Source organism: Arachis ipaensis, chromosome B9 (assembly GCF_059453495.1).
Source record: "Arachis ipaensis isolate K30076 ecotype BB chromosome B9, ASM5945349v1, whole genome shotgun sequence".
Classification (NCBI taxonomy): domain Eukaryota; kingdom Viridiplantae; phylum Streptophyta; class Magnoliopsida; order Fabales; family Fabaceae; genus Arachis; species Arachis ipaensis.
In genome coordinates, this window is record NC_142444.1 from 155071064 (window position 1) to 155091310 (window position 20247).

General features: G+C 34.8%; 4 protein-coding genes across 4 annotated transcripts; 2 read left to right on the forward strand and 2 right to left on the reverse strand.

The window, feature by feature from the left end:
- Positions 1-2632: 2632 nt before the first annotated feature.
- Positions 2633-5042, reverse strand: LOC107617410 (E2F-associated phosphoprotein). Its single transcript, XM_016319167.3, has 3 exons — positions 4872-5042; positions 3698-3863; positions 2633-3184 (listed from the first exon to the last, which is right to left on the reverse strand). Exons 1-3 carry the CDS (start codon positions 5038-5040, stop codon positions 2923-2925), a joined length of 597 nt encoding a protein of 198 aa, XP_016174653.1. The 5' UTR covers positions 5041-5042; the 3' UTR covers positions 2633-2922.
- An 8362-nt stretch (positions 5043-13404) lies between these two features.
- On the reverse strand, positions 13405-15165 carry LOC107617409 (RING/U-box superfamily protein). Its single transcript, XM_016319165.3, has 2 exons — positions 14100-15165; positions 13405-13633 (listed from the first exon to the last, which is right to left on the reverse strand). The coding sequence occupies exon 1, from the start codon at positions 15105-15107 to the stop codon at positions 14112-14114; it is 996 nt and encodes a 331-aa protein (XP_016174651.2). The 5' UTR covers positions 15108-15165; the 3' UTR covers positions 13405-13633; positions 14100-14111.
- Positions 15166-15234: 69 nt separating this feature from the next.
- On the forward strand, positions 15235-18649 carry LOC107617408 (Tetratricopeptide repeat (TPR)-like superfamily protein). Its single transcript, XM_016319164.3, has 7 exons — positions 15235-15511; positions 15598-15898; positions 16025-16315; positions 16423-16671; positions 17186-17310; positions 17545-17643; positions 17898-18649. The coding sequence occupies exons 1-7, from the start codon at positions 15444-15446 to the stop codon at positions 18451-18453; spliced, it is 1689 nt and encodes a 562-aa protein (XP_016174650.1). The 5' UTR covers positions 15235-15443; the 3' UTR covers positions 18454-18649.
- A 157-nt stretch (positions 18650-18806) lies between these two features.
- LOC107617407 (thioredoxin X, chloroplastic) lies at positions 18807-20119 on the forward strand. Its single transcript, XM_016319163.3, has 2 exons — positions 18807-19232; positions 19657-20119. The coding sequence occupies exons 1-2, from the start codon at positions 18909-18911 to the stop codon at positions 19861-19863; spliced, it is 531 nt and encodes a 176-aa protein (XP_016174649.1). The 5' UTR covers positions 18807-18908; the 3' UTR covers positions 19864-20119.
- Positions 20120-20247: the final 128 nt, after the last annotated feature.

The window sequence follows — 20247 nt, forward strand, 5'->3', positions numbered from 1 at the left end:
GAGCATTGTAATTATTAATTAAATTCTAAGAACTGGGACGCGCTGTAGACTGTAGTAGAAGTAAACTATAGGATACCGAAGGAGGACGAAATGGACCCCACCAACTTTCCGTACTCTCCCTGTTTCAGTGGAAGTTTCCGGTAATCTCCAGCTAGTTGTGGTATCTTTTCCTATCCAATCACCTTTTGCCACGTTGGTTTCACACTATATTTTTTCCATCTTTAATTATTGCTATATTGTACTGTTCACCGTGTACCATGCATTCCATGCAAGTGTCTCATTTGGGCCAACCTTCAAAGCCCTTCACCCAAAAACCCCTTTTTCACTATATTTGCAAATGGGCTAAAGAATTCATTTCTCACATCTTATCCATTAATACATTATTCATATCACCATCAATATTAAACTAATTATTAAAAATGTTGAATTTAAAAAGACAAAAGCAATCATGAATTTTAAGATCTTATTTAATATCATATGAAATTTTCTCTTATAAATCTCATTTGTAGTATTTACATATCTACCATAAAGTAACATTTTATACCAATCTATTGAAAATATATTCTTTAAAAAACTGATTGAAGGCCCACAGAAAAATATTGAGTGCTATAGAAAATTATTCACCTTTAACCACCCAAAAAATATGAAAATTGATTGAAGAGCGTCCATTTTTCCTGCAAAAGAAAAAATAAAAAAAATTCTGAAGGAATTTTAAAAAAGAGGGGAAAAAAGGTGACTTTGTAGTTTTGTACAAGTGGTGTTACCTTAGTTGTATTATGTTGAACAATTTAAGGTGTTAAGACTTAAGAAGACTAGTCAGTAGTCATTGATTTTGAAAAGTTTCGTTACCCAATGGATGTAACTTTTGGGTACTTTCTTTTTCCAGCTTTTTTATTTTAAAAATTAAAAGATTTTTTTTTTTCAATCAAGGGAAAAACAAACAAGTAACAAGTAAGAAGTAGCAGGTGGGATACTGGGATGGGTCATTTGCAAACTAGAATTTGGGACCTCATAGTCATATCTGACAACAAAGACAGAAACAAACCAAAGGAAAAATAGAAAGTTGGACCCATCTTTTTCCATTACGGACACTCTACACAAAATAAACGTTTTAATTTTCCCCCTTTACTAAAATTTCAAATTTTATTTTATGCTTTTTGTATTATCAATTTTGGGTTTTAAATAAATAAGTTTACTAATAAGGATTTAATTTATATATCATTATCAATGTAAAATAATCACATAAGATATTTTCTAACCATCCTTATCATATATATATAGATTATAATTTGATTTCACTTTATTGTTCAAAGAACACATAATCACCATTCACCAACTTGAATAGCAGCATAAAACAGGGATTAAATAAAATAAAAAATGTAATTAAGTGATGCATACGGGGCATATTTTCCGTATCTTGATGCCTCTTTTTTCATGGGATGTCTCATGGTGATGGATTAGATATTGCTATTGATATTAATACTAAATCTGTGCACATTAATATTATTCTTTATGTTTTCCCTAACCACTACGAAATTGTTTATTAGAGAAAGCAACTCAAAAGGGGGCCTGATTAATAATTATGCCAAGGATTTGATGCGCTTTTTCTCGATTTGCATACTACTAATTCTAAGCTAGAAATGATGGAACATTCTATGCTAGCCCATTATAATATTGGATCATGATCATTGTCCTATTCCTATATTAACAACTTAACATTATTATTAATCCGATCTTATGATACATGGAACTCTTTCCAAACACGTGTATGCTCCGAGATTTATGGGTGAGGTGAGGTCCTCCTTTTTATTAGTGGTTAGGTTTTTAACTAAATAAACAGCCTTTAATCACAAACCAAAAGAAAACTGAAAAAAAAAAAAGATATTTAGTTTTGTGCATGTTTATCGGTTTATGTTCAAACTTGGCGGCTGGAAGAGGAACGATTTAGCATGGAATTAAAAAACAAAATAAAAATCAACTTGGGTTAGTCGATTGGTCAGCTCACTTGTCCACTTAAGCAAATGTTGGAGGTTCTCGAATCCTGTCCGCTGCATGCAACAACTCATTGGCCAACAATTAAAAGACTAAAAATAATAAATTCTACTTATCTTTAAATTTTTTTTATACTAAAATATAAACACATTATCAAAAAATTTTATCAAATTATCTAATAATTTTTAATTATCATAATCTAATAAAAACATCTTCATGCGAATAATCACCATAAATAATATTTACAAGTGAAAAGTTGTGACTTGAAAACATTGGACACATCAAATTCGGTTAAATGTTTTATTGGACATGGTTTTATCCATTGAGTAGCTTATTGTAAGTTAATGGGCCAGTTTTCAGTCCTTTTGAGCCATTTAGTGTTTCAATGAAATCAATATCCATCAAAGATTGATTAAAAAGATCAACTTGACTTGGTCAAGTGATCATCGTCCACTTAAAGATGTTCAAATCTCATCTTGTATATGCAATAATTCATTGACCAGCGACAAATCCTCAAATAAAACTTAGATTCGCGACAGATTAGTCTTTGACCTACCGGACTAGAAAATACCGTGGACAACCAAAAAAGAAAACAAGATTGATTAAAAAAAAAAGCAAGAGACTACGAAATTCACAAAGGTATTGGAAAGGAAGCTTTATTTCAACGAAGATGATCTCCTTCACAAGGAATTGAGCATCATAGATCATAATATTCCTCCACTAACTACACTACCTGGCACTTGACAGCGACCTTAAAATGGTTGAGGGTGAAAGATTCAAAGTGAAGAAATGATGTTTTCTTATATCTAAAAACAGATAGATACAGCGAGATCAATTGGTTTTTGGTTAAAATTTTGCAAGGAAGTGAAACTCAGCAACCAGCAGCATGTTTAATTTGGCCGACACTATTTAACCATAAATCTGAGTCAGTCAGGATTCACTTGGGAGAACGTTGAAGAAATGATAAACCTCATCTTCGTCGATCACGCCTACCTCCGTTGAGCAAACTGAGCAGCAGACCTGTTTGAATGTTTCGTTGTTGGCAGAAGTTGCTTCCCGCCCATCCGATCTTCCGGCCCCTCCTCTGTTTCTTTTTCTTGATCTTGGAGTATCTTCCATCAAAATATTATCATCATTAATCTTGCAGTTTACAGCAAATACGGCTCTGTACCGTGTCACATATTTTTCATGCCTGCAAGAGATAAAATTTTATTGAGACTAAAATGCGTATCAAAATTAATTTCAGTAGCTGAGCTCTGAATATCTTCCAATGCTACCACTTGGAGAAGTTGCACGAGGCGAAGCAATAGCTGCTAAAAGGAAAACAGGTTCTAAATTGAAGTCACCAATGGAAGGGATACACTGATGGCTTTTGGTTTTTTGAGTTTTAATGATTCTCTCTTAAATTTATCAAGAAAAAGTTTTGAAAGCCAGCAATGTCTCCAGCAATTCCATTATTTTCCAGTTTCCATCAGCAATTAGAATAATATCCTTCCACTTCCCCATCTAGTAGGAAGAATAAGTCTCCCTAATTCGAAAGGTTGTCTTGCATTTCATAGTTCTGATGTATCACTTACACGCACGGCAATTTAATTAATATAAAGAAACACATACGGCAACCAAAACAATAATCAATAATTTTGTGATTGCAGAGAAGATATCACAAAATATGAAAGCTTAAAAACATTCATATTCAACCATATACCTTTGACATTGTAGGCATAGAGTGGTGAAGCAAGCAGGGCAGCTAAGCACAGCATCAGAGCCACACTGTTGTCTTTTCTTTTGAACCCATTTTTCATCCTTATCATCAAGATCTGGATCATAGAACTCTGGTTTGGTTGTGTAGTCTATCTCATCATCATCAGAAACTGGACTTAATCAAATAAACACAAATTAGATTGTTGGCTTAAATAAAGGTCACTTATTGGTAGTAAGAAAAAAAAAAAGAAAAAGTACAAGTAATTTTAAAGAAAAAATAGAATTTAATAGCATTGCAGTCTCAATTTGCAACTGGTCCCATAGATGCTACATTCAAAAGACTGATCCTGGAAGAGATGACAGAAACTTTAAAGCATAAAACAGTCACCATTAAAAACCATTACTAGCCAACTTGCAGTTGCACATCTGATACAAAGTTATCCATTTATAGTAAAAGTAAAATGTAGATTACCACAAGAAGAAAGAATATTACATTGGACTCAAGAAACTGTAATAAATAACTACTACTTGAATATGCTCTTTTGTAAGCTTTGCCTCCACAATAAAATCCAGCTTGCACTTTCAGTCAAGCTCATCAACTCCAACTTATGATACTTTATACTACTTTACACATAATATAATCTTTCTTTCTTTTTCGGTTTATAAATATCCACATAAAATTGTAAAATTTTCCAAAGTACTCCATAATCACAACTTTGTGACTATAATTATCTGCAAAACTTTAAGACAAGGTGGCAACAATGGTACCAAACACTCGAGTTAGTGAGTTTTATGGTTCAAGTTTCCCTAAGCTCTATAATTTTGTGTGATTATGTTGGTTGAAATTTGAAAATGAGATTTGGCCATAGAAAAAGCAAGTATAAACTAGAGGTCATTATCAACCACTGATTTTCAAGGTTGCAGCTGGTCCTAAATTGAGGTACAAACTTTTTTTTTTCTTCAATCAATGAAATTGTGTTACACCCTATATTCAAATTGTGTTGCAGCTGCTCCATAATAACCCGTTTTACCTACTTCTCTGATCTCAATTAAATGAAATAAATTATTCAGCAACACAAAAACTGCACCTTGAAACTGTAAATTCTTCTTTCACACAGTAATAACAATAGTAATAGAGAATAAAAGAACTGAAAAAATAAATGGTGAAGTTTCATTACCAGTTTGTTGTGAATTGGTGGGTGATTCCTTCCCATCGCCTTCTTCCATCTCTCTCTCTCTCTCTCTCTCTCTGAGGAACAGGTGAGAGAAAATGAACGAAGCTTGTAGCGAAAATGTGTTTTTTTTTTTTTTGAGTCGGTGATGTATTGAAGCCCAATAAGCTAACATTTGGGCCTTTTGCGTAACTAATTTGTCAACATATCCCAATAAAGAAAATCTAGACCCTAACCAGAAAAAGGAAGAAAATCTAGACTGTTAACAGAAAAAAAAAAAATCTAGACCAACTTGAATTGGTTAAGGGATCAGCTTACTCTTAAAAAAAAAAAGTGATAAGCTCACTCGTTAGTTTAAGTAAGTGTCGGAAATTCGAGTCACACCTTATGTATGTAGCAACCCATTTGCTAGCAGCATATCTTTAAATGCAATTCAGATTCGCGACGGATTAGTTTTTAACTTGTTGGGTTGAAAAATACGGAGAACAATCCAAAAACAAAACTAGACCGTGGAAAAAAAAATATTGAATTGGTCTATTGACTATTGTACTAGTTTCTATTTCTATATGACCTACAAGTTATAAAAAAAAAAGAAGTCTCACTAGATACTAGGGTGGCAAAACGGGTTGAATTCGTCGGGCCGACCCGCTAAGCCGTTAAAAAGGGCGGGTCGGGCTAGAATTTGGAATCCGCCAAATTATAAAAATTTGCCAAACCCGCACCGTCAAATTGGCGGGACGGGGCGGGCCGGTCCACTGGGTCGAAGATTTTTATTTTTCTTTTTTTTATTAAATAAAAGAGTGATTATTATTATAGAATTAATAATTATAGAATTTTCAAACACTTTTTTTTTGTTTTTGTTTTTGTTTTTATTTTTCTTTTAGTTATTAACTTTATTTATTTTATTTTACAATTTCGTATATTTGTTCGAATTATGTGACTTGTTTTTTAAAATAAAGATAGTTCTATTGACAAATATTATTTTAAACAATTTTATTGAAGTTAAAAATTAAAACAAGATAGTAAAAAAATTATATTATAATTTGACTATTTTTTATTTGTATTTGATTTTTTAATTATTATTTTTTAGTTAATTTTAATGAATTTTATTTTTCAAAAAAAAAAAAGAGTCAAGCAGGCTAGCTCGCCGACCCGCCAATCCGCCGTAAAGCGAGACGGACTAGCATTTTGAACCCATTTTAGTTGGCGAGACGGGTTGGGCGGACCGGCCCGCTTTGCCACCCCTACTAGATACTTTCATTAATACGCATAATATTATGAAAATTACATAAGAATGTTATAATTTTTTGAATATATTATTATAGTATAAACACCAGAAATCACATTCTCTTTTTTTGATTGTCATTAATTTCTTTTGAAGTTTGTGGAGTGATATTTCTACTTCAAATGTTCTCATCCATCCATGTGGCATGAGAACAAATTGCCAGTAACCACATTGAACATGTGCTTGCATAGAATGATAGAATAGAAGACAAATTGTACTTGACCTTCCCTTGCTTAGTGAGAATCTTAACTTAGAAGTTAAGGAATTGTTCAGTTTGACATGCAAATATATGAGAGTGCAAATGCTATCCAAAATGGCATGACCATGGTATAAGATGCAGATTCCTTGTAACAGATGGAGAAAAGGTTGTTAACAAACTTGATTCCTAGAATGAGTATGCCAATGTAGATGGTTTCTATTGCATTGCTCACTGATTTCTCTGCTGAATCACACAGAAACAAAACAAAACACATATAACAATTAATTGTACTCTCTTTAAGTTGGATTAATAAATGAAATAATTGTGGTAAATCAAAGTTATTATTAATAATTAAGAACTGAACTGACCAATAATACTTCCAAAGAGATTGCAATCACTGTGTGTATCAAACTTTGTGGAAGTCCCACAAATGCATGAACTGAAAATTGAACCTGCAAATAGCCCCAAAAGGGCATAAATATAAACAACCTTGTCCATGTTTTTTCTTTCTTGAATTGAACATACACTACTACTTAGGCAAAGGATGTGAGATACTCCTTTATATAAAGTTCTTGAAGGTCTCAAACAGTGTTCAGCAAGCCACATGAATTGTTGGTTGCATTGACTTCTTATCCGAGGTCAACCTAAGAACAGGTCCGATAGTTCAATTATTAAGCAAGTGGATTTCTAATATTATATATATTAATATATAGTTGTTGCTGTGCTTTTTATTTTTGTTAAGAAAATATTAGATGATGATTGAATATGTTATTTACTCTATATAGCTGATCTTGGGAGACAAGGCATTGGCAATTAAATAACGCCTGGTATACATTCTTGGTGAGCACTCAGTCAACAGAATTTGTGCTTGGGTTTTAACTTTTAAGGGCTAAAAATGATTATTATTATTATTGTTATTATTATTATTATTATTATTATTATTTGCCAAGCAGAAACAGTATGTAATGTATAACTATGGGTAAACTACAAAAAATACTCTCAAATTATCAAATTATTGACAGAAATAACAAGAAATACAATTTTTTTATAAGTGCAAATGCCTTTTATATTTAGCAAAATTCTTGAGATATTTATTTTTTAAAAATATTTTTAGTCATTTACAAAAAAAATCACAAAAAATGTCTACTTAACATAAAATTACCAAATTCTAAAAATATATATTTTTATTTTTCTAATTTTATTTGAAAAAAATATATCTAATTTTGATCTCTAAAATCTTTTTTAAAATATATATTTAACTGTTGAATAATTTTTATCACGTTATAAAATATTTTGAGGATGTATTTTTGTTAACAAATTTAAAAATAAAATTCAGCGATTTAATAATTTATAGACATTTTTTTTATAGTTTATTCTATAGTTATTTACTCAACTATGAATAACAATAATGATGTTATTTGGTACTTTTCCATTCAGGTTCCAAACGATAGGTCGATAACAACTACTAACCTTGTTTGTTCAACGGAAATTGCATCCCTCCCGAAAGCTTAGCAAGAGGCCTATTGTGTTGCAAAAATGTTATTTGTATACTAAAATTAGTTATTAATATATTTGTGTATAAATATATACGATTTAATTTATTTTTAATATATATTTATATTTTAACATATATAATTTATACTAATAACTAATTTCGATGACTGATTTTAATATGCATGTAGTCAATTGTGTTAAAAGTTAAAACAATATGTTAACAAACAAAAATATACTAATAACCAAAGCTGATAAAAATTAAAAATGAAAAAGAGGAAGGACACTAGGTCCAAAAACAAGTGTTTATACATGGTTTACATTGCAATCATTTTGTTATTGTTTGGCTTCTAACTATGTGATTATTTATTTTAAATAAGTATCAAACTCAAAATAAAAATATCTTGATACAAAATTCATACAAATAAGACCAAAACATAGAATGTGCAACCACTTCAACAACTCATACACATGTACTTAATGAGGCCACTATATAAAACACGATGAAGATCTTCATCCAGTCATATTTCTATTGTCCATTCCAATATAAATTTTATTCAAATTGTGAATTCTAAAAGATCAATTTACTTTATGGCACTCAAACACAATTACATTATTAAATTTTCAAAAATTCAATGTTATTATGAAAACATTGATAATATCTTATTCTTTAAAGTGGTAAAACCTGGATGTTTTACTGAAATGCGCTTGAAAAATTCTTTAATTCCCAGAATGCGCATATGTGGAAATGTTTCTCAAAATGTGCAGGGCCATTTCTAGAATGACGGGCACGAAATGGATTTCCACATCATTTCTGGCATGGTGGCAACGAAATGGAGAACCCATTTTAAGCGTGGCAAAAGCGAAATGGACAAACCAAATCAGGCACAGCAGACACGGGCACAGCAATGGTGATGCATCTCATCAATATCAATCTGAATAAACAAAAATACAAAATAATACATTTTGTCGGTAAAAAAGGAAGTAAGGAACACAAAAACAAAGATATTTTAAGCAAAGACGGGATTGCTGATAAACCTGTCTCTGGAAACCATCCAGAGCTGGTTATACTGCTCTGTACGTTCCCCCAATCCAGCCTGCAATGACTAGTTTGTTGTTGATTGGAAAACATCCATCTCACGAACACGGTTTATCCAGGCTGGGGCTTCTCTCAATTGTTCATTTTATACATTAGGGTCTCTTGAGCTACTCTGTGCTGGAAATCACAGAGAAATGTAAAGCAGCAGCTTTTCTAATAAACTTTTATCATAGAAACAAAGCACACAATGTAAGCAGCCTACCTGTTCCTGCAACTCAATAAGCTGCCTGTCTTTTTCTTGAATATGTTCTTGAAGATCATGTATTTGTTTCATATGCTGAGCTCTTTCAACTTCTGAATGATCACGCTCCCTTCTGCAAAGATTTTAATGGTGTGCAGTTCTCTTTCCTTCTCTTCCATTTTCCTTTCCAATTCATGAATTGTACGTTTCCTTTCACAAAGTTGCTCCTGCAGCCAGTTAAACATGTTTTAGAGCAGAATATCAACTAGTGCATCATGAGAAGAAAAACATGTAGCTAATAAAAAAAATAAATGTTGATCAAAATCAAAAGAATGATACTTTAAAATTATGAGGGAAAATGGAATCTATGTTAAACTATTGGCAATATAAAACATGATTACAATTTGCATTGTAAAAAAGTCCTTGAATAATACATAAAAATTGAAAACGCAAAGTATTCCACTGCTTTGCCTATTTCGTGTGTGCCTGCATTGAGTTGGTCCATTTTGTGTGCTTCATACACAAATTCTACCATTTCGTGTGTGTCATAGGCGAGGTCTCCCATTTCGTGCCTGCTGCAAAAGATGTGGCCCGTGTCAGATCCAATGCACCATTTCGTGCTCACCATTCTTGACTTGCTGTCTAGAACCATTTCGTGACTGACCCAAGCAAAATGGCCGTGTGTATTTGAGGAGAAAGATCAAATCTTGCGTATATTGGGAATTAAAGAATTTTCTATGCGCATTTCAGTAAAAAAGCCAGTAAAACCTCCTGTCTTTTCCATTCCTTCAAATTACCCAAAATTTTTAGAAAGCAATATTGAAAGCTTTACCATTTTATCATTTTCATTCGTAAAGATAATTGTTTTACATAAAAAGAATACATGATTAAGAATTCTATCTTTATTTGTCATGGAGAACAAATCACCTCAATCGGACTTGTATTTTGACTATATAAAACCTTAGTATTTGATCTTAGATATATAAACTCTTCACTCATTTTCATTTTTGGAAGGCACAACTCCTTTTCATAGCTTTGTTGTCTTTGAAAATTGGGTCCTCCAGAGAGTTGATCCACCAACAGATGTAATGTTATACCTAGTGATTTTTGTTAGAGTTTATTATTATTTTCTTTTATGCTCCACCAACAAATCACATCTTTTAAGCATGCTACAGTGAAGCTATTTTTTTTGGAACATCAAAGATATGATGATGAAAGTATTTTAAAAAAATTAGAGGAACAGGAGGTGAAATAAACCATATGCCTCTTAGGATGCTGCATCCGGGTTCAAACCTTGGTGAATGCACCAAGTGTTGAATATGAACTCTTAAAGTGTTATATGAGTGAGTGTGTAGTGTGGGTGTGTTGTGATCTATAAAGCACAGACATTTCGTTGAGTTGTCGTGTTCGAGTGTCGGATACATTTTGAACACGACACTCACCGACACTCGTCCGACACGCGTGTCTGCTGTGTCTAACCGTGTCTTAATAAAAAATAAAAAATTTTTCTCCGAACATGTCTTGGCACACCTAAATACCATCACGTGTCAACGTGTCCAGTCTTATTCTTTACATATATTCTTAAAATAAATTTAGATATAGTATATATTATTATTTATTAAAACAAAAAATACTTTAAATACTTGTTATAATTAAAATAAGACATTAAAAATAATTAAAAATTTTAATTTATATTTTAATATTAATAAAATATCAAAATATCATTACAATTTATTTAAAAAATACTTTATATTTTATATGTATGTGTGTCCCCGTGTCATATAAGATTTTAAAATCCGCGTGTCGAGGTGTCCAGTGTCGTGTCGTGTCCCGTGTCCGTGTCAGTGTACGTGCATCATAGGTTGTGATACCTAAGATTGGGGGTTGTCCAATCTACTTGACCCAAAAAAAAAAACTAGTCCAAATTTTTACTAGAATAACATCTGAGAACACAACACAATGTATGCCACATTCAGCTGCTCCAATCTCTTCACTAACAATCCATGAAAATAATCCCCTTACTCAGAGGCATGCAGGCGAAACTCGCAAAACAAAACGGTCACCCGAGTTATCCCGCAAATCGAAGATGAAATGATTATGGTTTATGAAAATGGCATTCATGATTGTTTTAATTAATACACATTATATTATCACTAGAGGTATTTTTAAGTATTTAAAATTTATAGATAGTTGGAATGAAAAAACAAAATCAAAAGCCAATGAAGTATAGCTTAAATGGCATAGTTTCCCCATACTCAATTAAGAGGTCGCGGGTTCGAGTCTCCTATCTTTGGTAAAAAAAAAATCAAAAAACAAAAGTTTATTTGAAAAAAAATATAATAACAAGAGGTATTATGTATTTAAAATTATATCTCAACATAGAATATAATAATAGAAGATGCAATTTTAATGAAAAATAGAATTAGTTAAGATTATTTAAAAATTAATAAAATAGAATATAATAATAGAAATAAGTGCTAATTACTAGGAGTAAAATTGTCAAAGATTATGATTTTTTGTGAAAAAGACGATTTTATAATGTTTTATAACGTTGACGATGATATTAATAAGAAAAAAAGGTCGGGATGATTTTGATTTTGATCTAAGACCTTAGGGACGGAAAAAAGTACTTAACCCTAGTAAGAAACCATAAGAGTAGATGGCAAAACTCCTCGAGATGCGGAATCCCTGCGGAGACTGCCCCGAATAGAGATTCGACTGTAGAAAATTTTTTCCGTGGGGATGGGGACCTGAGCAGGGATCTCCGCGATTCCCGCTAATCCGCAAAATTCATAAATTTACTTGATTGTCCTTCATAGTTTATTTCTCATATATGTTTTTTAGTCATTTCACATAAGAGAGAGACCTAAAATTCCTAATCCTCATTTGCATAACACTTCTTCAATTCATAGATCCCTAGTGTCGTCCATACTCCATCTAACCTCTCTGCAGCCACCTCTCGCCACTCTCCCGTCTCACCATATTGTCATCCCTTATTGTTCCATCACCCTCACCGCGTCGTTCTCTATATTCGTGGCGTTCCTTTCTACAACTCTGTCGTCATGTCCATTCTCCTCTCTGTGGTCGCGTCCCCACCTCATCCACTGCTCTGTACTCTGGTTCGCCATGGCGTCCCCCACTACGTCATTTTGAAAGAAGTCACCATCTTATCGTTTAGACTTTTTGTATAAAATTTTGCTATTTTGTATAGGATAAATACTTTCAGCTCTATTCCTATGGAAATTAATAATTAGTCAGAATTGTCAGAGAGATGGGAAATGGAGTCCCCGCAGAGAATGAGATCCTGTGGAGAATGAGGATAGGGAATAATATTCCTTCCCGGCGGAAAATGGGGACAGGAACAGGGAGCAAATCTAGGAGTGGGGATGGGGAGCAGGGAGACAGCTCCCGCCCCCCGCCTTGCCACGTTAACATCCCTATATAAGAGTAAATTACTAATTTTGCTCTCAAATAATCAATATGCTAACAAAAATGACTTCTATTTTTGTTAAATTACAAAAATATCTCTTCAATATTAAAAAATATTATAAAAATATCCAACCGTACAAAAAATCTACTTTGTTAATAGAACTGGTTGAAATGTCAAACGGAACATAAGAAGAAAAGAGAGGTGGCGAGAGAGAAGAATTAAAGAAGGAAAAGTGGCTGAGTAAGAGAATGACCAAAGACAAAGAGAAAGACAGTGAGAGCCGTAGAAGAAGAGGCAACATCGTACTTGAAGAGAGAAACAATGATAGTTTGGGGAGGGATGGAGATGTTCTTGCCGCTACTCCAAGAAGGTTTGGGGGAGGGAGGGAGTGATTGGGATGCTATTTATTATTGTTGTAGTTACTTTGGAGAGTGTGGGAGAACAAAAGAGAAGGAGAACGGGTATAACGAAATACGTTTGACACCTCAAATAGTTCCATTAACAGAGCAAACTCTTTTATTATGCCAAACATTTTTGTAGCATTTTTAATATTTGAGATGTACTTTTGTAGTTAACAAAAGTAGAGGTCATATTTGTCAGCATATTAATAATTCGGTGGCGAAATTAGTAATTTACTCTAACAATAACAACTAACACCAACATTCGATTTAATAATTAGAAAAAAATTAAAATACCCTCCACAGATGACCGTTACTCTAAAATTTTGATCTAAATGGTGATACCAACTTATTTGGCGAGTCGGCTAATCACTAATACATTCCTACACTATGTGAAGAAGGATTGAGCCATGACATGGTATTGATAAGTATCTTATATGTTGGGCAAAGAAAGAATGTAAATAAAGGGCGGTATTGATATTGGATAACACAGAGAGAGCAAATAAAGGGTGTAGTCAACACTGCAAAATGATCTGTACACATGAAAAAAGATTAATCACTTAAATAACAGTGCCTAGTATCTCTATAGATGAAGAGGGTGAACGGCGGGTTTGGAGAGACAAGAACTTCCATAAATAGAGCAATGCGAGGGGATAATTTCCAATTTTCCAACACGAAATGATACCTGCAGATATATCAAATGATAAACTATTCTTGTAAGTACTTATATTTGATATCAACACGTAGTTTCATCATTATTGAATGCACAAATATATCCAAAAATCCAACAAGCAATCCACATATTTACATTTAATTAGTAAACCAAGAGAACATGGGCATGGACAAACATATATCTAAGAGTTTGGAAGAAAGTATGGCAAAAGATAAATTGAGCAGCATCAAGTGGGAGAACCTCAACAGAAATTATGTTTAAGATTTCACAAGTCAAAATAACAAGATAGATAATGGAAGTATACACATGGAATATTAATAGTTTAACAAATCCCTAGTTAAAATCACAAGATGCAGTTTAGATAATTTACAACAACAAGAAAATAACTTACCAAACTACAAAAAATGGCATCAGTTATCAATAGCAGTATCATACTATACAGAAAAAAGATTCAATCCTGAAATCATAACAAACTCACATCTCCTTCGGTTCAATCCAAATCTTCTTGCCTACTTTCCCATCCTCTGTCGCCACTTTCCTGCGGAGACCCACCCGAACCAAACGGGTATCGCAAAGATATCCTAAAAGTCCTGGGAACAGGTCTACCCCCAGAAGCGTCACCGCTGCCGCTGCCGCCACCGCCACTGCCACTGCCAGACCTCGAACCATCACCACCACCGTCCCCCTGGCGATTCCGATTCTCATAATCAGGGTCGTCGGTTGGCAATTCATACCGGCAAACAGGGCAAGAATTGTGTAGTTGAAGCCACGGAAGCAAGCAATCATCGTGATAGACGTGTTTACAAGGCATCTGCCTCACCTGCGACCCCTTCTCGAACTCGTCCTGGCAAACCGCGCACTGGTTATGCTCGGAGTTCAGCAACTCGTCGTCCACCGTCACCGTCGGAAGATTCTCCACGGCTGTCTTCGACGCCGGCGGGGTACCATAACGGTTGGGATCATTCTCGGCTAGCTGCTGAATCAACTGCTCGAGGCCGGGACCGAGGAAGTAATCGCCGATGTTCGCCGGAAGGCGAAACCCTGGGTCCGAAGGGTGGTTGATCTCGAATTGTACATTTGCTCCGTCGGCGCGAAGGCCTTGGAGGTGGTTCTGGAGAAACATAAATGGGTCGAACATATCGGATCGAATAAATTCATGCCGCGGCGTGGATCCGGAGGAACTGGAGAAGATGCGAGGGTTCTGGAGGTCGATGGTGGTGGAGGCGGCGGCGGCGGCGGAGGAGAGCAGGAAAGGGAGGAAGGACAAAGGATGGAAGGGGAGTTGAGCATCGGAGGAAGGATCGGGGCCGAAACTGAAGGAGATGTTTTCGTTAGGGTTAGGGTTGGGATCGGTGAATTCTTCAACGAAGCCTTGGAGGCAAAACGGACAGAAAGGCTCGGATTCGTCGGAGACGGTGATTCTCCGGGTGCAAACGTGACAGAAGTACGGCTTAGCTCCGCCGACGACGGCCTCGCCGGACGACATGGTTTCTGACTAACAACACCAATATTCAAAGAACCTCGTTTCGAACGAAACGAAGGAGAAAGAAGCAACCCCCTCCCTCTTCGCCTTCCGTTCGTAAAAAGGGACAACAAAAAATTGGGCCTATAATTGGGCCAGACCGAAATATAATTGGGCCAGCCCAAACCGAGTTTCTTCATTCTTTCTTAGCCCGACAAATAATCTGCAACGGTTGATAATGATAATGATGAATAGATATTTACAGCTTCGTCTCCGGGTTTGCAACAAAGGGGATTTAGGATTGGGAAGTGTTATTGCAGAGAAAAACGCATTTTTTCTTCATCCTTGTGGTTTTGTGCTATGTGTAGCATCATTTCGAAGACGCACTACCATTTAGGACAACTTCCATTGAAGCCACTTCATTCTAGGTACTCAATCTTGAAGCTTGTTTCTCTTTCTTTTTCGTTTTTTCTTCCTGTTTTTGTTGTGTAATAGTGTGTAGTGTTTGCTGCAGTAAGAGAGAGTATGGAATTGGGAGGGTGAAGATGAATGGGAGAATGGGGGTGGTGTGTATGGGGATGCTTGCACCCAGAAAGTTCATGCAGAGAAGGAAGAAATTGGAAGTGTTCAAGGATGCTGCTGATGAAGCTGATCAGAAGAATTGGAGGAGGCTCATGAACCAAATTGACGAGACCGGTTCCGCTGTTTCCGTCCTCATTTCTGAGAAGAAAGCAAACCACACTCTTCCTAGAGACCTTATCCTTGGTACCTTGGTTAGGTATAAACAACTCAAAAGGTGGAACTTTGTTGTTGAGGTATACAATGAAAAATTATACATATATATAGATAACACTTTTTGTGGCCCTATGAAATTCTTGCTTGGTACTTTGTTGATGATTCTAATTAATTGCTACATGTTTGATTTTTTTTTAATTTTCTAGATTCTTGAATGGCTTCGGACTCAAAGTTGGTGGGATTTCGGTAAGATGGATTTTGTTATGCTTATAACGGCTTATGGAAAGCTGGGAGACTTCAATAATGCTGAGAAGGTCTTGAGCTTGATGAATAAGAATGGGTATCCACCAAATGTAGTAGCTCAGACTGCACTTATGGAGGCATATGCGAAAGGAGGTCGATGCAGTAGCGCCGAAACAATATTTCGTAGGATGCAGAGATCAGGCCCTGAACCTTCTGCAGTAACATATCAGATAATACTCAATGCGTTTGTTCAGGTAAACATAGATCTTGTTCTATGCACTTTAATTTTGCCTTATGAAATATTGCTGAGTTAATGTCGTTAACTTTCGCTTTTGCATTTTTATTACTGATATGCTTGTAGGGGAACAAGTTTAAAGAAGCTGAAGAAGTATTTGAAAATCTACTGAATGATGAAAAATCGCCTTTGAAACCAGATCAGAAGATGTTTCATATGATGATTTATATGTATAAGAAGGCAGGAAGTTATGAGAAGGCTCGCAAGGCATTTGCAGTGATGGCTGAACGGGGAATTGAACAATCTACAGTTACATATAACAGCTTGATGTCATTTGAAACAAATTACAAGGAAGTTTCAAACATATATGATCAGGTAATATTAATTGTCTGTCAAACTTATCTTTCATAAAATCTCTGGTAAATTTGGGATAGTCTAATTCCAACTCTTGTATTCTATGAATTCTTATTACAGGCAGCATCATCTTCGATATTACTCTTTTCTCTTTTTTTAATTGAAAACTTAATACGTGTACATTGAACATTGAATTACTTTGTTATTTCCAAAGGAAAAGGAACTAATTTTGAGCTTGCTTGTATAAAGAAAAAAATTGCTTATTTAGAAATGCTTCTTCAAATGAGATAGATAGGCTGTAAATTTTCAGTAAAGACTCAATTTTCATCCCTAGTTCTTTGTATCAGAATGATGAGCACCAGTTTGTTTCAGTCAGATTTTTGATAAAATACCAAACCATTAGTAATTTTAGACAAAATTTATTTGATCCGAGTCATTTTCAAGACTGTCCATTAGTTTTCATCTACTTTATTCCCCCTTTAATATATTGTTTATAATTAATTCATCAGATTTTGAAGTCAATGCCTTATTTTAGATGCAAAGAGCTGGTCTCAGACCTGATGTTGTGAGCTATGCCTTACTCATCAATGCTTACGGGAAGGCCAGGAGGGAGGAAGAAGCACTAGCTGTATTTGAGGAAATGCTTGATGCCGGTGTCAGGTATGTTAAAGAATAAAGAATATGATTATTATTACATCATGACTTGAAAGAATGCTGTAACCTGTCAACTGGTGCATTATCAACTGGACTGAACACTATATTTTTTGCATGGATGAAATTTAACATCTCAATATTTTTACTGCTGTTGATTGGTGTCTATTTTTTTTTGCCAACTTAGTTATAGTTTATCTAGTAAAGGTTTTTAATTTACAGAATTTTTCTTCTGTTTCACAGACCAACCAGGAAGGCTTACAATATTTTACTAGATGCATTTTCAATATCTGGAATGGTAGAACAAGCTCGGACAGTGTTTAAGAGCATGAGAAGAGATAGGTAAATTGTACTTCTTAATCCTTATACTGTGATTCATTATTGAGTAGGATTCCATTTCTGCAAGAAATCACTGGCCGAATGAAAGGCTCGCTGCTCGCCTATGTTGGTTCCGCTTTTTACAGTGGTTTATGTTTTAATTAAATGAAGAAAACAATGAGCATCTTACATTATGATGACCCTTTAAAATTTAATCTCTCTTGCTATCAAGCATTGAGGAAGCATTCTGCTCATATCATTGTACTTGCTCCATGCAGATGCTCACCGGATATTTGCTCATACACTACCATGTTATCAGCTTATGTGAATGCATCTGACATGGAGGGTGCTGAGAAGTTTTTCAAGAGATTGATACAAGATGGTTTTGAGCCCAATGTTGTAACCTATGGAACCTTAATCAAAGGTTATGCTAAGATAAATGATCTTGGGAAGGTAACACAGAAGTACGAGGAAATGCTTAAGCGCGGCATCAAGGCGAATCAGACTATTCTGACCAACATCATGGATGCATATGGAAAATCCGGTGACTTCGACAGCGCTGTCCTTTGGTTCAAGGAAATGAAGTCTCCTGATCAGAAAGCCAAAAACGTCCTTCTATCTTTAGCAAATACAGAGGAGGAGAGAAAAGAGGCTAATGACCTTGCATTGCATTCCAATTTACCTAAAGTTAATGGTGTTAGCAAATTAGGTGATGAAGATGATGATGAGAATGAGAATGAGAATGATAACGATAACGATCAAGAACATAATTATGAATATTTTGATGCACAGTTGAGCATGGCCTATGATGAACAATCCAGAGTTCCCAGCTGATGACCGAGAAGTTCTGGAAGTCTCATTACAAATTTTGTTTATTGTCAAATTTAGGATCTTTATGTTTTTCTTTTTCTGTGGTGCAATTATATTATAGACAAACAATTCTTTTCTTTTTCTTCAATTATTTTCGAAAGTGTTCATTTCAATACGTAAAAACTGTTGATGCATTTATACCAACAAGCTCTTTTGTCAAGGATTTATTTTTCTTTCGAGATAAATTAGGAAGCAAAATTAAAATGATAAAAAACCATGCAACAAAAAAATTGATTAATCTGTAACGGTAAATTTAATTATTTTATTAAAAAAATATATTTATATATAAATATTTGGCATATAATGTACGTGTGGTCAAGAATGAAAAATGGGGGAGAGTGACAGCATTGGTTCCTGGCATATCATATTTTATCGTTGAACTTCACTTTGAGCCTTTCCTCTCGATTGGCGATTCACAAATGGCATCGCTGTCACTTCCGACGCTTCCACTCCGTACACTTGCATCTACCTCCTCCGCCTCCTCCTACTCTTCTGCTCCTTTGCTTCACTGCTCCGTTCCGGCGAGGCTTTCCTTTTATTCCTCCCAAAGAAGAACTACATGCCCCAAGCTCCGCTGTTCCCGTCAATTCACCGTTACTTGCGGCACCGCCATCACAGAGATCAACGAGACACAGTTTAACGACACTGTTTTGAAGGCTAACCGTCCCGTTCTCGTTGAGTTCGTCGCTAACTGGTGCGGTCCTTGCCGTTTGATCTCTCCCGCTATGGAATCCCTAGCTCAGGTCTCTCTCGCCCTCCAAATTCCTTTTTCCTGAAGAATTTATCGTCCCGTTTTCTTACTATCCGATTATATTAATTAATTAATTAACAATAAATAATTCTTCTTTTGATAACAAAATTTAGAGTGTTGGTTAGAGTGTTGTCTTATTTCATATGTCTTCGTCGAATGAAATAAAAGTATTAAAAAAGAACACTATTTTTTTTAATAGAGAGATATTTGCCATGCTAGCAACACATACTTAAGCTTGGGATGGTTTATATTGATGAACCATGAAAGTAAGGACAGGATTTTAAGAAATGCAATACATCTTATCATGGTGATCTCTTTACATGAGGTGGTGATTTTGGTTCAATGAACAGAACTTCTTGCTGAATGTTCTTAAGGATATTCTCTCAAACTGAAATGTTTTGTATCATAAATTGCAGGAATATGAAGACAGATTAACAGTGGTGAAGATTGATCATGATGCAAACCCTAGGCTAATCGAAGAGTACAAAGTTTATGGGCTACCAACATTGATCCTCTTCAAGAATGGGCAGGAAGTTCCAGAAAGCAGAAGAGAAGGTGCAATAACCAAAGTTAAACTCAAAGAGTATGTGGATGCTTTATTGGAATCAATCTCAGTTTCTTAGCGAGTCGAAATTCTGTTTCCCTCTCGGTTTGCCGGATTTCTACACTCTTGAGTCAACTGTATAACATAAGCTGCAAATACAGGATGTTTTGTTTTAAGTAAATTTGTGACTTTCTATCCCTTTTTGGGTTTCCCTTTGTTGTTTGATTCAGGTGTATAAATTTCTTCTCCTTTGACAGAAGTGTAATTGGTAACATTGTTAAACAATCAAGAGGCTTAATGTAATTAGGGTTGTGAAATTTGACGTTATTACAAAATTTTATTCCACAAAATTGGAAGCCTTAAATGAATGATTCAGAACTCTATCTGCAGCACCACCAGTATAGTATCCCCAGCACTGCTTCTTCTCTGCATGAATGACAATGATGTTTATACAAAGTTATAG